Below are 20,135 nucleotides of genomic sequence, written 5' to 3' on the forward strand. Positions count from 1 at the left end.
GCATGTAAAAAATAAAAATAAAAAAAAATAGTAATAAATAATAATGCAATGAAATTTAATTCATTTTCAACTACCTTAAACTTCAAAGTTCTAGTACTTGAGTACCTACCTAGTAGCCTAATGATACCTAATTACCTACGTGCTTGAGTACCGGTACTGGTAAAAAGCTCTTTAAGCTAAGCTCTTTTTCTTCAAATTACTTACTTGATAAGAAAAACTGCACAAGGGATCCTGGGAGAGCTTCTATAGTCGTTCACAATAAGTAAATAGGTTACGACCTAAACATCCATTTTGATAATTTCAATATAACACATTCGAACAGATTTGTACGAATATATTTCTTTATAGTTTTCAATAAAATGTAATCTCAAATTTTCTAAACACATTTATGTAATTTTTTGGCTATTATGTGTGTAAATATTTCGTAATAAACATTTAATTTCCAAATAAATAGACCATTAATAATATAAGAAAAGCTATTACAGCGAAATTACATGTCAATACATAAAAAAAAAATGTTGATACAAATTTTTGGGTAACTTTTTCATGAGAATAAGATCAATGAATATATAATATAAACACAAAAATAATCTACGTACGCATACTTAATAATTTATACGTATTAACACAGTTAAACATTCAATGTGTTATTATAGGTACGTACATATACGTAAAAAAAAAACAAATACCGCTTACACATAATTTTAAAAATGATAAAATTTTGCAAAAAAAAGAGAAGAGAGGGAATGGGAAAACACATATAAACTTATCACACTGAAATTAAAACGCCCTTCGAGGATGATTTTGCAAATAAAAAAGTATAAAATATTAAGCACGAAAAATGTTATAGTAAATTCATCAGTAAAAACTCCTTAAAAAATAATTAACTTTTGAAAAATTTCGATTTTTGGGCATCATTTCTAACGAGACTTATTTTCAGAAAATCACATTTTGTAAGTGTCGTATCGAACGCCCCTACAGAGGATGTTAATTTTTAAAAATGTAAATAAATCATCACGTAAAACATAAGGGTAGGTAAGTCTGTAATAACGATCGTAAGTAGTACGTTAGAAATTGATGCATTGTAGCATTTACGTGTATGTGTATAAGCTTTGGAAAGCTCTTTATTTCAAACGAACAACCATAGAATGAAATTTTTAAAGCATTGATAACGTTGGCAAGGAAAGGGGGAAATGATTTCGAAACGTAGATTTTTATTGCATATAATTATGTACATATAAAAATGAGAGGAATCGTAAATTATAATACAAATAATTAAAATCATATTTTAGCAGAAACAGTCTAAATCAATGAAAATCCGTATTTTACACGTGGTAACCTTTATTGCTGAATATTTCTGTCGTTTCGATATACTGGTGTTTCGTAGATTGGCTCGGCTTGAGAGAACGCGTCGTACCTGGCGGGTAGAATTAATTGCTCGAGTTCGGCTGCCAAATGTCTTCTGATCATTTGTCTGGATGGTGGTATACCGAGAGCTGTAGCCATTGTATCGCCATTCACCGATGGTTCCAATACGATTAGAGCACCGTGTATTCCGGAATCTATTACAACAATCGAAAAAATAATGAATAAAAAAATGAATACCACAAAATTTGTGACCAGATAAAATTCTTAAAAAAATAGGTATTAGTATAGGATATTATCAGGAATAAAAAATCTTTGTACCTTTCAGATTATCAGCGTATTCTTCTAAATGGATATCTCTAGCCCATTGTATGAATCTTTCATTTGTCCATACTATTGGATCTGTATCAGTATTATTACACTGCAGTCGTCTGATTGCCAGAGCCTAGATTATAGAAGCATCAAAATATTTTATGATTGAAATGATTTTTTTTTTAAATGTTAGTACTATTTCTGAAGAATTCATCGGTCTTACTTGTCTATCATATTTCACCATTCTAAGTAAATGCACTCCGTGAGAAATGGAAACTTGATGGAATTTTCTAGTCACGTTTAAATACTTCTCCATTTCTTTTTTACTTAAATGATCCAACATTCTAGCATCGACCATATTTTTAGAAAAACTTTCGGCATACTATTCGAGTAAAAAAAAAACAATCACAACGTTAATCAGTACACGATGTAAAGAGAACATAACTAGGTAAACGGAAACGCAGCTTTTAGATTGAAAATAACCCACTTGAGCTAAACCTATATCTGGTAACCATTCGTTGCATACCCAGGTATGCCCTAACTGAGCCATGCAAGGATATCTAATGAGCGTAGGATTACGTTGTTCTTCGATAGCGAGACGGAGTTTCTTACGATGCATCGGATTCGTTATTTTTAAACCATTTTCCAATTCCACATCGTTCAATTCGAGCAAAACCTGCGAAAAAATGTCAAAAAATTAATCTCCAATCACACAGATTGCAATAAAGAAGAGAAATACGGATCATTGTTACCTTGCCGGATTTTATATTTTCGGCGCATCGAGGCCCATATTGAGGCATACCGAGGGCTACTTCGATCCAAGCTAAGACAGTAGGAGCTCTCCAACGCTCCACAGGTATATGAGCAGCTTCGCGTAATAGACGTAATTTCTCCGTGTATCCTTCTTCTGTAAGAGGAGAATAACTGCGACTAAAGCTTTCGTAGTCACCTGTTTTTAAACAGCTATTATACTATTCTAAAGAAAGCAATTTGTTTATAATACATTTACTTATGTACAATACAACACAATTACGTCGTAACATAATCACCAAATACATACAGGCGCGTGCAAATATTTTCAGAATGTTGGGCCATCTTTAGAAACGCCATCCAACTTTATGTTGTCGCACTAACCTCACTCGTCCCCCTTCCAATTGCATACAATTTTGAAACTTTAAAAATCATTTTTGAACTATTTTCAAACATTAAAGGGTCTCATTCTGAGAGAAGCTCTTTAGAAAAAAACTCTTTAAAAACCACTTTGATACAACTGAATGAAAATTTGAAACAAGAAATGAGAAATCGAGTTCAAATATAATATTTTAAATAGCTTGGAGGTAATTTTCCCTTGTCCTCTCCATCCTTTTTTTTTTTTTTTTTTTTTTAATGAAAAATACTGCTCCTACTTGACTTACAATTCAAAGGAAATTGTTAACACTTTGATTATATTTTTTGTTCCTCAAAGTCAATTGGATCCGAAGTAGGTGAAGAGGAATAGTGTGAGGTGGGGGTGTCGCACTGTCGCAATACAGGATATCCTACGTTATTCAACGTAAAAACACTTATTTACGGCAAACTGCTTATGCAACTTATTTCACATCTTTTTTTAACATAGGATTTTTCATCGAGACGAGTCAAATCCTTTTTTCCTTTCGTCCCAATGAAATGAAATTTAATTTTTAAAATAATTTCAGCAATTTTGAGAATTTATGCGAAACTGACTTCAAAATTTCCAGATTTTGTTCGCAACATTGGACATGGGAATTTTGAAGAAGAATATAATAATATATTGATAGGTACCTTTAAATTCAAATTCCAATGATTTTAATTTTCAATTTAAAAAAAAAAGTTCTCAAAAATTCAAAGGTAAATGAGAATATTTTGACGTAAAAAATTGTATTCGAATAATTTTTGCCTTCATTTCTCATCATGTCCCCTTTTTGACTGAAGATTTATGAAAAAATATCGTGATATTAAAACAAAATTTTTTGTACAAAATTTTTTTTTAAATTTTGGAGCTCTGCATCACTATGTGGAAAACTAGGAGAATATAAAGAGATACTTCGGTATTATTTCCCATTATATCTTTCTGAGATCAACCTTGATGCGATTTTCCAAATCAAATACATCGAATAATTTCTAAAATTGAATGGAAATGGAACCAAAATAATATAAGGGTAGTCTGAAAATTTGAAGCTGCCAATGAGACACATTTGCATAGCATTGATAAACTTTGATCGAATCATTTCACATGCATTTTTTTAAAAGAATTATAATCATTTTTCAATTTAATAATGTCCAATAAAAGAAGTTCGATGGATATACTTGAAAGCATAAGCAGGAATATTAGGTATAAGTATTATCATGTTCCCTCTCAAAATGATACTTTTTTTAATTAAAAAAAAAAAAAAAAAAAAAACAAGAAAAATAGTAGGTAAGTTTATATGAGAATATTTTTTTGAGATAGTTCATATTATTGAAACTCTTTTTCGCATTAATAGTTATTTTCAGAAAAACCGTAAACAATTTTGATTTTCGAAACCAATGTCTTCCCTTCCAGCCTTAATTAAAACAACTTCCAACGGCGATGGGCATCAAAACACAACAGTATACAGCGAAGCCTTACCGAGGTACTTAGCTACTTCCAATATTTTCATGCTGGTATCAATTGAGAGATACAATATACATATGTACATACAAGAATGGACAAAACATAATCTGACTGAGTATACCTACCATCATGGCTACTTGGACTATGAGCTTTCCGATGCCTGGTTCTTGAAAAAACTCGTGATATGCTACCCCACGTACTCGCTACACCGCTGCGGCTGCTGAAAGAACGTAAATTTTTATTTCGTCTTATTGGCTCCAAGTCAGGAGGAGGGCCGCTTAATTGTTCTACGGATCTGTTATCAAATAACGAATTAAAATTTCAAATTGTAAAGAAACCAAATGAATGGGAAAATATCGGATCGTAAATAAGGGATTATTTTTCGTGATGATGGAAATTACTAAATTGAAAATTGAACTTACTTCGATAATAAAGCATTATCCAACGATCTAACGAAAGATTGTGAATTCATTGGTGAGAGCGATGGACTGCTACAGTCTCTTGGAGTGGCTACCGCTGGAAAAAATGATGATTAATTTTAGTATTCCTTAAATAAATCTATACTGATGAGAAGATAAAGAGTTGTAAAAATATTAGGTAGGTATACCTAAGTATGTGATAGAAATAAAATTGAGTTCAACGAATCTCCAGGAAGTCATATTCAATCAGTGTTGGATTTAGAAAATAAAATAAAAGTTGGTCTTTATGTATTAAAAAAAAAAAAAAAAAACATGCTTACATTCAACTGAAACTTTCTTCCAAAAAAAATAATAAGGTAATTTCACAAGTAATTAATTTTGATCTTCTCTTCCCCGCCACAGATCAATTAAAGCTTAAGCATATTGACTTTTAAATAGCGTTATTCAGCATGTTCAAAAATCACGACCGGAAAATGGAAATAAAATTAAGTGCGGATGTGCAGTAAGAAAAATGAATAAAATACTCACATTGATAAATATGCGGTACTGCGGTAGAAGAAACTAGCGAAATAGAATCAGCATCAGGGTAGCAGTGATGTTGGCGGTGCTTGTGTACATTATCTATGGTAATTGTAGGGGTCCCTACAACACGTATAACTATTGCAGAATTACAGAGATAATACCCATACAAACGCATGCAAAAAGAAATAAAATAATAACATCGATAGTAAGCGTAAATTATTAGCTACGGAAAACTATACTTAAAATACAAGAAATAGAGAAATAGTATGCCAAATACGTAGCATGAATCGCCACATCAGCGTATTTATTTAGTAGGCACATAGGTATACGGTAATTGAAACCATACATGATATACCTATGTAAAAGTACCTATTTATTTAAAATGTTCGCATAATGCATCGTTTAATTTAATACGATGCGTACGAAGCGTAATTAAATAAATTAGATAGGGTATAGGAAATAATTTAGAACATTTTTTTTCAAACAAATCACACGCAATAGAAAACAAAATAGAGAAACGAAAAACCAAGGCTGCTAAGCAAAAGCAACCTTTTCCCAGACGAAATAGTATTGATGAAGTTATCGAAATGAAGACAAAAAACTACGATGAGAATTTTATCGAAAAAAATATTATATGATAATGTATTTATGTAAATGTATGGAGAAAATGAATGGGCAGGGCGATAAAGCGTACCATCAGCAGTAGAGTCAGATAAATTACCGCCAGCTGAGGTGGCACCTGATTCTCTATCAGAGCTACCTCTGACGCCGGAATCAGCGCTGCATGAACCTCTATCGCCTACGGTTACCATTCCGCTACCGGTGCTTGGAGTTACTCGACCGTTGGCCGGACGTGTGCCGAGTGATACGGAATGTATGCTTTCTTGATCTGATAAATATCCAGCCGTTGATAACTGACGTCTGGCCTGTTGGACAGAAAAACGTGCAAAAATAATTAAAATCGTGTTACTTATTAGTTATTACTGAGCAAAGAAATGTTAAACTTAAGATATAAATCTAGTGAGTTTAGTGTGGATTTTCAATGTTTTTCAAAATTTCTGAACACTTAATTCAAAAAGATTTCGAAGTCTTCAATCAGCATTTCAGACTGGTTTCAAAATTATGAAAAAATCACCAAATTAAAAAATAAAAATTTTCAATTCTAACTCTAAGAGCAAATCTTTGGAATAACTTTAAAAAATTTTTTTCAATCCCACATAATTTTAGAATTTTCAATCTTTCAATCAATTTGCTCATCCCAGTTACCTACGGTCTTCAAAAAAAAAAAATAATAATAAAAATGAAAATTGGATAGGAACTTTGAAAAATCTATCTTACAACATTGAAAAAAATATGAAAAATTTTCAGAACAATGAAACGGAATAAGGTTATAAAAAAGGGTGGTTTTTATGAAATTTCAACCTTTTTTAATGTACATTTTCGTGCTTGGACCGATACATAACAAAAGAATTGTAAATCAATGGTAAGGGTAATAAAGATTAGAAATCCTACTCCTAAATTTTTTTATAGCCATGCAATAAATTACCCTGGACCAATTTCTTATCTTTATTGCTTCTTTTTGTAAAGGCGACAAGTAGCATGTCTATTCTCATCCTACAATAAAACGAATGAAAAAAATACAAAATTTTTGATGGAATGATTCATATTGCACAGGCTTGATTCCTTCGAGACAATGAAAAAATGGGCGACTCAAATTATTGCGAAATAATACGACAATAAAATTAATAAAATATTATCGAACGTTTATGACAATAAGTTTTAAAAAAATAAATAAGTAAAAAAAAAATAAAAAACATCTGATGTATAATATGCCGTGTAATCAGACCAAACAAACATTGCTTATGAAACGAGAGATAATTCAGAATTGCACGTGTTGAGCTAAAAACAACGCAAATTATTTTTTTGACAGGAGAAAATTAAAATACGACGGGCGTTAAAATTGAAATTTTAAAGTTGCACACTTTGAAACTTCAATACTCTTTCAGTTTTTGACATCCGGTCTAAAAATAGGTAAACTATTTGGAAAGCTGTTCTACAAAGCAGCTAAACACATTACTCTGTTCTAGTTAAAAATCGAAAGAGCAGAAGCTGCAAAGTTTCAAATGTCTCTGGCTTCATAAGTTGTAATATGACAGTACGAATCACGTTCAAAATTATTAATGAACACAGCCAAATCGGTAACCATAAATGCTTAAAAAAAAAAAAAAAAAAAACTTGAAAATTAAAAATAGGTAGGTACTCTTACTGATTTTCATTTCAAAATTTAAGTCGAGCAAGAAAATCGAATCTACACTCGCATCACGAAAATATTTCCTACCTATTAAAAACAATCCCTTATCCCTTATTCCGTTTCATTGCATAAAATATATATACGTGATAAATCTGATAAAATAACTTCTAACTATAGAATAAAAGAAGAGAATTCAAAATAATAACACACTCTAAAAGTATGAACCTCGTTCAGTTGCTGATCTTTGATATCTAATTGAGCGGCTAAAGCTAAACTTCTTTCAGCTTCGTCTCGAGCATGACGTAATAAACTCCACCTTTCGCGTTCCCTTTCAGCTCGTTCTTGAGCCAACATTTCGTGATTTTCTCGTATTCTCTGCAATTGAAAAAATAAAATAAAAAATTACATCCTTTCGTTCGAAGACACGGTTAAAAAATTACACCTATTTACAAATCGAGCCGCAAAATCGTTTTGGCGAAATCTACCAAATTCATCACCCTGGTTTGAGAATTAGATTAATTAGATATAATGCGGCTTTTGCTTAATTTCATCGCAAATAGGTAAACAGATTACATTACTCGTCGAGTTCTAGTAGGCATCTACGAAAATAACAATCGGTATACGGAATACTATACGTAATACTAACGTGTTCGTAATTTCTAATAAAATCGCGAAGTTGTTTCTCTTTATCATCCAACGCTTCGTATAATTCCTTCATTTCGTTAATGAGCTCGAATTTTTCATTTTTTAATCGATTGGCTTCCGCTTTAGCACCTGAAATACAAATATTACACTCTTGAAATCATGAAAATTTCCAAACAGCTCGATAATATTGCACGTAAGCATTACTACCCAAGTTCGCTAATTAATTTCTTTTATGCGAAAATAGGCATATTTTTTAATCGTTGAACGACAAATCAAGTTGAAGAACGTACATGGGTATTTTTTGCAAAAAAATTCGAACGATTGTTTCCCCTTACACGACAAATTACCCTGTTCTTAAAATTATTCGCATGACTTCGTTCAATTAATTGTATGTACCTTTACTATATACCTACGTATGGAGTGAAAGTTTGTTTAAACTTTTTCCCCGCTGGTAGAACTCGTTTACTAAGCTATTTATTTATTTGAACCCCCTTAAATGAGATTTTACACACGAAACGAATGAAATTGCTCGTTTAAAATCATGGTGTAACTTTTTTCTTTTCTATACCAACGTCGTACGCTGTACGATTACTATTTTTTATCCGTAGCAAAGTTTTTTCCTTTTTTTTAAACCTCTTAGTGTGTACTGAAACGTCATTTAAACGATCTCGAGAAAACGTAGGTACACGCATAAGTATTATTTTAAGGTTTCTTTCAAGCAGGTACTATCGGATTACCTTCGTTAAAATATACCTAAATCGAAAAAAAGAATACTGTCGGAATGATAGGCTATATCTATTATAGCGGAATAAAAACTAAAGCCATTTGTACTCACTGTCGACGACGTCTTTGGCACGTATGATCTCTTTTTCTAACGCTTCGACTCTTTCTTGACCATCGAGATCTTCGTGTAGTTGTAGTATGACATCGTCGCGAGATGTATCGGACGAAATTACATTATCTTGCATCGATAGCAATCTACGAAGTTCGTATACTTCGTTTTTTAAACGTTCGTTTTCCAGCATCATACTCGTACTATCGCCGTTTAAACCACTGGCTAGTCGATTATTGCTTTCTAAAAGTCCTGAAATGGTTAACGAAATCAATATTTACATTATTTTACTCGTATTGTGAGGAGTAAAAAAAAAAATAGGTACACAGAATAAAACTAGGTTTCCAGTGCTACAGATAGTAATATCGTATTGGAGTTCCTTAGAGACAAAAATGTAGGCAATTTATTCAACGTGTGTGTAGGATTAGAAGCTTATAGTGTCTCTTTTGAGTCCGTAAATAATTGTTTTTATGTGAAAGAGATCGTATATCTGTCGTATTGAAGGCAAATAACGATGCAGAACAGATTGTTATCGACAATTGGCCGGGAAATTAGTCGCGAAGGATACAGCCAGAGTTGGAAAAATTCAAAGAAAATTCACCAATATGAATGAGAGACCTTAAAAAATAAAAATTGTCATTCCCCTCAGTTGAAAATTTTACTAAATTGATGAAAAAAATGAGAAAAGTAAAGTGGTTGGTGGCATCTTGCAGAATGATTGTTTTATTATTAGGTACACAGAAGAAAAATGTTTGCAACAAACACAAAAAAAATTCAAAATACTGTTCCCGTTGGTCCCCCAATTTTTACAAAAGTGTCAGGAAGAGGAGGGACTTTCAATAATCAAGTTATAAATTTCAGAAAAATAACATAAATATGTATTCGTGAAAATTTTTATTTTGCTGAAAAATAAAAGATAAAAACGTTACTTTTTTAAGATTGGTGCTAAAACTTCTATGGTAACTCTCTCCTCTCCCTTCCTCCTTATATTCTTGGGAAAATATGAGTCAAAGGGACTTCTTATTAGCCTGATTTTAGTAATCAGATATCGCGGGAAATTTCCCCAAGTCGTGGGACATATTGATTATTGAATGAAAAAATGTTCTTCGAAAAAAATAAGAAACAGGGTAAAACATGGGTTTACTTTGACATTTTTAGTTGGTTTTCTCTTCTTTTGAAAAAAAAATACCTACCTATCAAGTAATTTCCCTTAGAGCATGTAGCTCTAAGTAATTTCCTTACGCCAAAATTTTAAAAACCATGCGGTTGTGATTTTTTTTCCTCTTTTTTGTTGAGAAAAAAAAACAAAAAACAGTTTGTGATATTTTCTTTCTATTTTCATGGTTTTTAATAAATATATTGATGAATAAATTGAGTCATTCTAATGCTAATGCTAAAACTTAAAAATCAGCAATCGTGACCTTTTTATCATTTAAAAAAAATCTAGCTATTTTTTTACCTGTCTGTTATTTTAATCACTCGTTTCTTACTTTGTTTTGTTTTTTTTTTTTTAATTTAGTAACATGCAAACATTTCTCAGTATTTTCAACATCAACAACAACAACAACAACAACGACAGAAATGAAAAAAAAATGTGTTTTTATGGGTACCTACTTTTTTGTAACATTTTAATTTTTAAAAATGCATACTTATCATAATGTTCTGTGGGTCAAAATCAGGGAAATAAATGCAATTTCAATATCTCATCACTGTCGGATTTTCCTTGGGGCAATGGAAAAACTAAGACCTACCTACATAAAATAGTAAGTATCACTATTCCAGGATTTGGGCCCATTTCTATCAATTTTACCTAGGTCTGATGAATATTTTTTATCAGCATACTGTAAGGTCACCTCAGCTGAAGACATTTCAACAAAAATTAACTCAAATATTCGATATTTAAGCTTGGTAGGTATATTTGCATTGGATTGAAGGATTTTCAGTGGAAATGGCCTACAATTAAAATTCAAAAATGTTCCATTTTTAGGGGTGGGGGGTGGGGAAGGAACGGAGAATGGTCGAAGAAAATCAAAAAATTCAGAATAGGAATCAATCAATAAAAAAATCAAAAGTTGGGTAACATATCAATATATTAAGTAGGTACCTACTAGAGCTGAAAACGGTACTCGCTGACAGTGGATAACTACTGTACCCGTACTGTAAATTCTCGCTTCTCGCTAGTAGCTGGTAGCAAGTTGAAAAAATTTCACACCGGTTCACATTATAACTTGTAGCGAGTTGAATGCGTTGCCAGTGTACTGGCATGATGTCATCATTGTCATCAAACACTGTCAAACGTCAATCACACATACGAACGACATGTGTTGAAGCATAACTCCTCCCACTTACGCATTATCACGTTTTGGGGGGCGTGCGCAGACTAAGTTCAAAATCAATCCGGTTGTGCTCGCTATATGCTACTATCTACACCCGAATCAACTCAATACTAGCCACTAGTGGGTTTAGCCGGTATTTTCACCAGATACCAGTTAGCGGGTAGCGTAACCACTTTCAGCTCTGGTACCTACCTATCCAAAAAATCAACCTCTCTGATCAATTGAAAGTGGACAAAAACCAGTTTTTTGACCTTGAAAAACCCGGTGTCACGCCCCTACTCCTCCAAACTGATCTGGGTGGCTGAAATTTGGCATGTACATCTGAAGGGTGACTTAAATGCCCATTTATGGAATTTTGACCTTTTAACCCCTCCCCATCCCTTTGACCTTTACATTAGCAAAAAAGTGGATTTTGTACCTTCAGGCTTCATGAACAGTTATTCAATTTTGCATCATCGCTGACCCCGCCCAAATTGACCTAAGAGGCTCAAATCTGGAATGTACATCTGAAGGGTGCCTTAAATGCCCCTTTTGGAATTTTGACCTTTTAACCCCTCCCCACCCTTTTACATTAGCAAAAAATTGGATTTTCATACGTTCATTAACGGTTATTCAATTTTGCATCACCGCTGACGCTGACACCACCCAAATTGACCTAGGAGACTCAAATTTGGCATGTACGAAGTCTCGGATGTGCCTTTTTGGGTGTTCAGATATTTCAAACCATCCCCACCCCTTTGCAGATAGAACGGTGGGTATGTATGCCCAGCTCAATTTAACTGCAGTTTTACCAAAAATTATTAAAATCTGAAAAAATTGTGAGACTCTACTTACCAAATTCATTTCTACTACTAGGACCCGGCGTAGGCGATGGCGGTTCGGTATCCTCGTGAAAGTCAATATCAGTCCTTCTTCTCGAATGTTTACTCTTAGATTTCTTAGATTTTCTACGATTGACATAATTGGTATCGTCTACGATGAGATTAGAGTCCTTGCCTTCTAAACAAGGGCCTCCACTGTTACTACTACTCGACGAATTATCCCTTAGGTAAGCGTTGAATTTCCTATGACTGCTGGTATTTAAAAACTTATGCGTAGCGATAGGAGACACGTCGTCGAAATTTTTCGAACTTTTGCTACTTTTAGAAGAACTGGAGTTTTCAGGATTGATCGAGGGCATGCCACAAGATGTGTTCTTCGGATCGGTGTTGAGCGGCTTGATGTTTAAATGCTCCATTCTTCTATTTGTATCGAGTAATTCGTCCCTTAATGATACTATTTCGTCGTGAGGGTTGTGCATGTCGCTCTCGAGACGTGAGGGCATTTGACGGTTTTCTTCGACCATTTTACGTATTTTCGCCTGCAAATTTTAGAAACACGTGTAAGTAAAATTATGCAACCGCGATGTGAAAATAAGGGATAAAAATTTACACGAGATTCAGATTCCGCTGCGAAAATATCTCAGATTAATATATATTCTTGGGAAAGTTTCCGATGATTTACTCAACTCGCACGTGTTAACTATTTTGCAAAAGAATATTGTAATTTAGGAATACAATCGAAGTCATAAAGAAAGAGTCGCGCGAAAAGAAAGCACGCAAAATAACGCAACAAAAACGACTTTTTAATGCAGACAATGAAAAATCTATTCGATATTTTTTGCGATTGTCGTCGCAACGGTATAAATTAGTAGAACCGGAAAACACGACGAGGGGAACGTTTAGCAAGGGTGAAAAGTTCGCAGAAACTGTAAATTATACATTTTTACAATCTGCGGCGAAAAACTTATCGTCACAACGGGAATTAGGGAAAATCATCCGAACTAATAAATCTAAACTTTTCACAATAAAAGAAAAAGCCAAAAAGATTTCTCTTTTTGTTTATAGAGAAAAACCAAAACGCAGAACGAGATAAACATTATGGACATTGTCTCCAAACGCCATAAAATCGTTTACGTGTGCGTTTCCGCGAAGATCCAAAGACCCCGGTCATTTTAACGAAATATTATCGAAACGATCGCGAAAACTGAATGCAAGGGAGTAGGAAGGGAGTCACATCATAGTCGTATGATCCTAATTGCGTTTAATCCTATAGTTCCAATGTGAACTATACCATAAAGTACCGGCATTTTGAGGCATTTTTTTCGCCAACAAATCGGATAAGCATCGGGATACATTGGAATATACTTTATAGTGCCCTCCTCGAACAATACGATATTTTGGTCGTTTTATTTCCAAACCAAAACATTCTCCATTAACTGAAAACTTTTCAACCCCTCGAGGAAAATGTTTCACGTTTAATGTTTAACCTTCCCCTCTCTTCGTTCTGAAAATTGCCATAAGTCTTGGTGCTTTGCTTCGTTTAATACAAATAGGTAACCTTTGCGATATCTTTATATGTGCATACGAGTACTTTGCAAATAAATAAAAATATCAGCCTTTATTTCGCAAAATAGGTAGACCTGCCTACAGGCTTTGATGTGTGATTATGAAAAGGAAGATATAAGTAGGTACCAGAAGTGATTGTGTTGCCCTGTTCTCAAAATTTAGAGTTTTAGCACTTCTCACCTAGTTCAAGTTTTAAAAAGAAAAGTGAAACAATCATCTCTTCGAAAAAATACATTTTTTCCAAAAGCTCGACACTTTGAAAAAGCAGTAATTTGTTTAAAAATTAAAATCAGCAGGTCGTGGAAAGTTTTTAGTAACTTTGTCAAATACCTACACCGTCATCATCTAAAAGTAACCTAAGTCAACACAGTTTAGCCAAACAACCAATATTATTATCGGTCACGTTATCATCATTTTGGCATAACCCACTAATGAGAATCGTCAGCTAAACTTTTAAAGTTTGCTTAGGCATATTTAATTACCTTACCTGAGCATCAACTAAAAGACGTCGCATCAATGCCATGGGAACTTATGGTTTCTATACGAGTTCGTATCAGCTCCCATACTGAAATTCGTAGTATGTAGCTGGGACGTCGAGTTCTATCGCATTTTCAACGATGATCTTTTAAATCTGTAACATACAATAGCAAAAGGTCGAGTAAATTAAAACGACTGCGAATTGAAATTTATAAAATTACATACATTATAGTTATATAGGCACATAATATGTAGGATATTTTGACAGCTATGATATTACGCTAAATAATAATTTGATGGATTTGTTTCATATAGGTTACAGACGTATAAACAGTATTTCGTATGTATGTACTTGTTGCTGAAAGCTGCGCTTATGGCACAGTCAGTAAACCCTTTTTGTCGTTAATCATCGAGACAATGACGAATTTTTTTCCCATCGATGTGTCTGTTTCAAGTAGAATTCGTTTAAATTACTCAGTTGTATTTCATGTACATGTTTCGAGTTGGTTTTTCGCGAAAAATGGAATAGTGAAAAATGAGGGAAAATGTTAATCGAAATGGTTGCCCGTCTTTCCTATTGAAGGAGGAGATTAATGTTGAAAAAGTCGTATTTCAACCGAGGGTTTCACTTGAATTATAACTTTAAAATTGAGTAGAAAAAATGAAAAATGTATCAATTTTTGAGTCGATAATTTCATGTCTGGTGTCAAATTTGATGTAATCTTGAAATGCGTTTAGAAAAAAAAATACATTCTTTAATATTTATCTTCCTCTTCTCAAATTATGGATTTATTTTTGAAGGAATGATGCTTATCTTCTACGAAATAAATGTTTTGGGATGTTAGATCTCATTTTTTTGAAATTAGAATTTTTCAAAAGGGTACACAAACATTAAGACCTTCATAACTCAAATTTTAGCGGCCCTAACTGATTTAATTTTCAAGAAAATTGACAATAAATAGGCTCTTGACCAATCTATTAAACTTTCAAAACCAAAATCCGCAGTTTGAAAATTTATCCTAATCTTCTAGTAACATCTGCAGTATTCTCCTCAAAATGTCAACAAAAATGTAAAAATTGATTTCAGCCACTGAAAATTTAGTTTCCACAAAAATAAATTTTTCGAGTAAGTAATTACATTAATTTTTATCCAATTTTGAGAGAACTAAATTAAATTTGGATTAGTTTACTGAGAACTTTTTTTCTCACAAAATGTTGAATGATTTTTTTCAATCATTTTTTATTTTTGTGACGATTCTAGAAAGTAAAACGTTCAAAATTTATAGATAAAAAATGTATAAATAAATTATCGAACAAATTGATGATGCCAATTTAAAATTAATGTGATCGATTTTAGATTAAGTCAGCATCAAAAAATCCATCAATTTGCATTGACTTTTTGCGGAATTAATTTAATTTTTATGAGAGGCAGTTCTTCTGTATTCTAGTTGGATGCGAAGCAATGTGGTCCATTGCCCAAAATTCTCAAAAAAAATTGGTCAAAATTTGTACCTACGTAAAAGTTGTGAAGAATAATTTAAAAATTATACGAAAAATCATTAAAACTACCCTGGGGGAAATTATTGAACCCAATCAGGTCTAAACAAATCTAATATGATCAAAATACTGGATCTGAGGCATATCCGGATCTGATCAGATGTGATCTGGACTGATCAATCAGATCTGATCGGATTTGGATCCCTTTAGATCTAGTCAGATCCAATCAGGACTCTACTTTTGACTCCAATCAGGTTCGAACAGTTCTCTAATCAGATCAACACTTTGATCTTCTTGTCAATTATTAAAAAACACCTTTTACAAATACGAAACTTTAATGAGAATAAATTCTAAATTAATACATGAGCGTGAGACGCGTTTCGGTCTGCTCGGAGACCATTTTCAATCACGAATGAGGTTACGTAACATACAGAAGATAAACAAGAAAGATGCGTCGTATGGAACAAGTAGAGGGGAGATCAACAAATGTACAAGAGTCAAAAAATTGCGTCGTAAATTTAATATACAGGTAGGGGGTGATTTAGAATAGGTAGAAGCGAATCGATAGCACTGTTTGGCGAAACATTTTTTGACTCTTGTACATTTGTTGATCTCCCCTCTACTTGTTCCATACGACGCATCTTTCTTGTTTATCTTCTGTATGTTACGTAACCTCATTCGTGATTGAAAATGGTCTCCGAGCAGACCGAAACGCGTCTCACGCTCATGTATTAATTTAGAATTTATTCTCATTAAAGTTTCGTATTTGTAAAAGGTGTTTTTTAATAATCAAAAATGTGCGAAAAAGGTGAAAACTACACGCGAACTTCTTGTCAAGTTATATTAGCAATTGGATCCATCTATAGATACAGAATATCCGGAGCTGATCAGATCCAGTCGTTTTCTCCTGGTTACACACAAAAAATTGTGAAAAAAACTGACATCAAAAATTTTTAAAATTACAAAAATAGTTGGACTAAAAAGTAGAAATCGAAGAAAATCTATTCACCTATATTGATAGGTCAAGGATGAACCAATATTAAGGAATGCAATAATATTGGAAAAGAAAAACTCTCTCCTTATTTTTCAAGATTTTATTGCAAAGACCTTTTCAAAAAGTACAACTTTTCATCATCAGGCAAGAGCAAATTTATTGCTCTTGCCTGATGATGAAATGTTTAAAACCAGTGTTTGTGACAGGCACTGTTTAAAACCAGTGTTTGTGACAGACACTGCTTAAAACCAGAGTTTGTCACAAACACTGTTTAAAACCAGTGTTTGAAACAGACACTGTTTAATACTAGTGTTTGTGACAGACACTGCTTAAAACCAGTGTTTGTGACAGACACTGCTTAAAACCAGAGTTTGTCACAAACACTGTTTAAAACCAGTGTTTGAAACAGACACTGTTTAATACTAGTGTTTGTGACAGACACTGTTTAAAACCAGTGTTTGAAACAGACACTGTTTAATACTAGTGTTTGTGACAGACACTGCTTAAAACCAGTGTTTGTGACAGATACTCCTTAAAACCAGTGTTTGTGACAGGCACTGTTTAAAACCAGTGTTTGAAACAGACACTGCTTAAAACCAGTGTTTGTGACAAACACCGCTTAAAACCAGTGTTTGTGACAGGCACTGTTTAAAACCAGTGTTTGTGACAGACACTGCTTAAAACCAGAGTTTGTCACAAACACTGTTTAAAACCAGTGTTTGAAACAGACACTGTTTAATACTAGTGTTTGTGACAGACACTGCTTAAAACCAGTGTTTGTGACAGACACTGCTTAAAACCAGAGTTTGTCACAAACACTGTTTAAAACCAGTGTTTGAAACAGACACTGTTTAATACTAGTGTTTGTGACAGACACTGTTTAAAACCAGTGTTTGTGTCAGACACTGTTTAAAACCAGTGTTTGTGACAGACACTGCTTAAAATCAGTGTTTGTGACAGACACTGCTTAAAACCAGTGTTTGTGACAGACACTGCTTAAAACCAGTGTTTGTGACAGACACTGCTTAAAACCAGTGTTTGTGACAGACACTGCTTAAAACCAGTGATTGTGACAGACACTGTTTACAACCAGTGTTTTGAGTCAGGCACTGTTTAAAACCAGTGTTTGTGACAGACACTGCTTAAAACCAGAGTTTGTCACAAACACTGTTTAAAACCAGTGTTTGAAACAGACACTGTTTAATACTAGTGTTTGTGACAGACACTGTTTAAAACCAGTGTTTGAAACAGACACTGTTTAATACTAGTGTTTGTGACAGACACTGCTTAAAACCAGTGTTTGTGACAGATACTCCTTAAAACCAGTGTTTGTGACAGGCACTGTTTAAAACCAGTGTTTGAAACAGACACTGCTTAAAACCAGTGTTTGTGACAAACACCGCTTAAAACCAGTGTTTGTGACAAACACCGCTTAAAACCAGTGTTTTGAGACAGACACTGTTTAAAACCAGTGTTTTGAGACGGACACTGTTTAAAACCAGTGTTTGTGACAACACTGTTTAATACTAGTGTGAATTGTGACAGACACTGTTTCAAACCAGTGTTTGTGACAGTGACAGACAATGTTTAAAACCAGTGTTTGTGACAGACACTGTTTACAACCAGTGTTTGAAACAGACACTGTTTAAAACAAGTGTACTGGAACCAGATCAAATAAAGATCGAAAAAATGTTTTCAAACTTCAGTAAAATCAAGGATCATTTTTTAGATTTTTAGCAATATTTTTTTTTTAATTCTACAAAAATTCAGAAAAACTTACATTACTTACAATTTTTTTGTTTTTCATATTTTTTTTTTTTTCAAGAGAACTAAACTAGAAAAATGAGTAAGTAGGTAGAGGTACGTAATTTATTTCATTTCAACGCTCCAACTCGAAAACATCCTTTTTTGACCAATTCTAGAGTCTACAGAAAGTTCTCAATTTTCTCCAAAATTTTAAAATACTTTAGTTCTGAAATAGCCAAAAATAAACAACATTTCCCACTCAAAAACAACCACTTTTGACCAATTCTGTAGCCTTCAGCAAATTTTTATTGTTGTCAGAAAATTTAAACGTGCTCTGGAAGAGAGAAAAATGAACTTTTGACCTTGAATCGTTGAATATAATGCTTATTGAATAGTATCTTCTGGTCGCCTCGAGCCTCCTTACCTCCCAAAAAAATTGCAAATCTAATTTCAGAAAACGACCAACCGACGCACCACGAGTATTTCATTGGCTTGAATATCATCCGTTGGGTCCATACAACCATCTACAGCTCGAAAACAATCACTTTTGAACCATTCCAGAACCTTCAGCCCATATAGAAGTAAATTTTTTTTAAAAAATCAAAAAAAAATTCTTTAGGAAAACAACTATTGAGAGTGGCTTATTTGCTTATATAGCGCCTCTTGGATGACATTTTTAAAGAAAGTTGAAAATTTTCTAGATTCACACTGATTATAGTGGTTTGTTCTGTTTGTAAATGTATACTTAATGGAAAAATTAAAATGTTGTCATATGTACAAAAATACGATTTTTCAAATTTTTTGATTTTCAAAAATTTGCAAAAGAAAATCCCAAAATTGGCTTTAGTTGATTAAAGGGATTTTAGGGGCATGCTCTTTCGATTTAGATATCCTGGTTTAAACCGAAGTGTACTATTTCAAGCGATTCCCTCATCAGACCTACTGAAACTAAAAGCAACTATGTACAACTGAAGTATCCAGCCAGACCCTAAATAATGAAGCCGAAATACCAACCTCGATAAAATTAAACACCAAAATACTTATTTACTTCCAAATTGAAAGAATTCTAACATCCCCTCGCAAAACCTATCGTACATACCAGCAACACGGTTGTGAAAACGATGAAAAAGAAAACCATGAAACGACGACCCTTGGTTATATTTTATTAAAGCGAGCACGTACTCTTACACAACTGACTTATTTACTCGTTGCGTTTTAATTGAAAAAGTAAAGCGAAATGAAAAATCAACAGTTTCATTTGTTATCATTATGGTTTAACGGGCGCACCTTTTATGAAATTTTCGCATTAAGGACACACAGTCGAGAAGCAGCAAAGGAAACGCTATCGTTGGTTTCTATTCTATATATACCAACCGGAGATTTACTAATGAGGACAAACAATACCATGAAGAAATTTCCCTTTGCATTATGTAAGACCATTTTTTTCTCTCTCTTCTTTTTTTTTTTTATTTGTCGACGACGATGTCGTTGCAAAGGTACGGTGACATTATTAGCATTACTCGATTAAATGCCAACCTGCAAAATTATTACGCAGACTGTCATAGAGTGTCGTATAATAAAATGACAGCGTCGAAACGAGCTTTTTTTAATTGCCTGTAACATTTTGTCATTTCTCGCTAGAGAAAAATCAAGTGAAATCTTTATACATAAAAAAGTACCTACGTAGACGTAGGTAAGCGTAAGTAAAAATCCTAATTTGTTTTGAGAATACAGCGAACGT

General features: G+C 33.3%; 1 protein-coding gene across 8 annotated transcripts in view; it reads right to left on the minus strand.

The window, feature by feature from the left end:
* Window positions 1-1,194: 1,194 nt before the first annotated feature.
* The window catches only part of LOC135840570 (kazrin-like), a 61,850-nt gene continuing 42,909 nt past the window's right edge, over window positions 1,195-20,135 (minus strand). The window contains exons 2-15 of one of the 8 annotated variants that reach the window (XM_065357177.1): window positions 14,168-14,311; window positions 12,128-12,653; window positions 8,961-9,209; window positions 8,127-8,254; window positions 7,706-7,855; window positions 5,924-6,155; window positions 5,236-5,349; window positions 4,711-4,804; window positions 4,414-4,583; window positions 2,430-2,626; window positions 2,165-2,353; window positions 1,901-2,059; window positions 1,687-1,810; window positions 1,195-1,562 (exon numbers count right to left, since the gene is read on the minus strand). In XM_065357177.1, the coding sequence (XP_065213249.1) occupies window positions 1,342-1,562; window positions 1,687-1,810; window positions 1,901-2,059; window positions 2,165-2,353; window positions 2,430-2,626; window positions 4,414-4,583; window positions 4,711-4,804; window positions 5,236-5,349; window positions 5,924-6,155; window positions 7,706-7,855; window positions 8,127-8,254; window positions 8,961-9,209; window positions 12,128-12,653; window positions 14,168-14,203 (2,589 nt within the window). In that variant the 5' untranslated portion in view covers window positions 14,204-14,311 and the 3' untranslated portion in view covers window positions 1,195-1,341. Of the gene's footprint in view, window positions 1,563-1,686; window positions 1,811-1,900; window positions 2,060-2,164; window positions 2,354-2,429; window positions 2,627-4,413; window positions 4,584-4,710; window positions 4,805-5,235; window positions 5,350-5,923; window positions 6,156-7,690; window positions 7,856-8,126; window positions 8,255-8,960; window positions 9,210-12,127; window positions 12,654-14,167; window positions 14,312-20,135 lie in introns of all 8 variants that reach the window. The other 7 variants (XM_065357182.1, XM_065357184.1, XM_065357181.1 and 4 more) reach the window with 7 other exon arrangements.

The sequence above is a fragment of the Planococcus citri genome, chromosome 3, assembly GCF_950023065.1.
Source record: "Planococcus citri chromosome 3, ihPlaCitr1.1, whole genome shotgun sequence".
Classification (NCBI taxonomy): Eukaryota; Metazoa; Arthropoda; class Insecta; order Hemiptera; family Pseudococcidae; genus Planococcus; species Planococcus citri.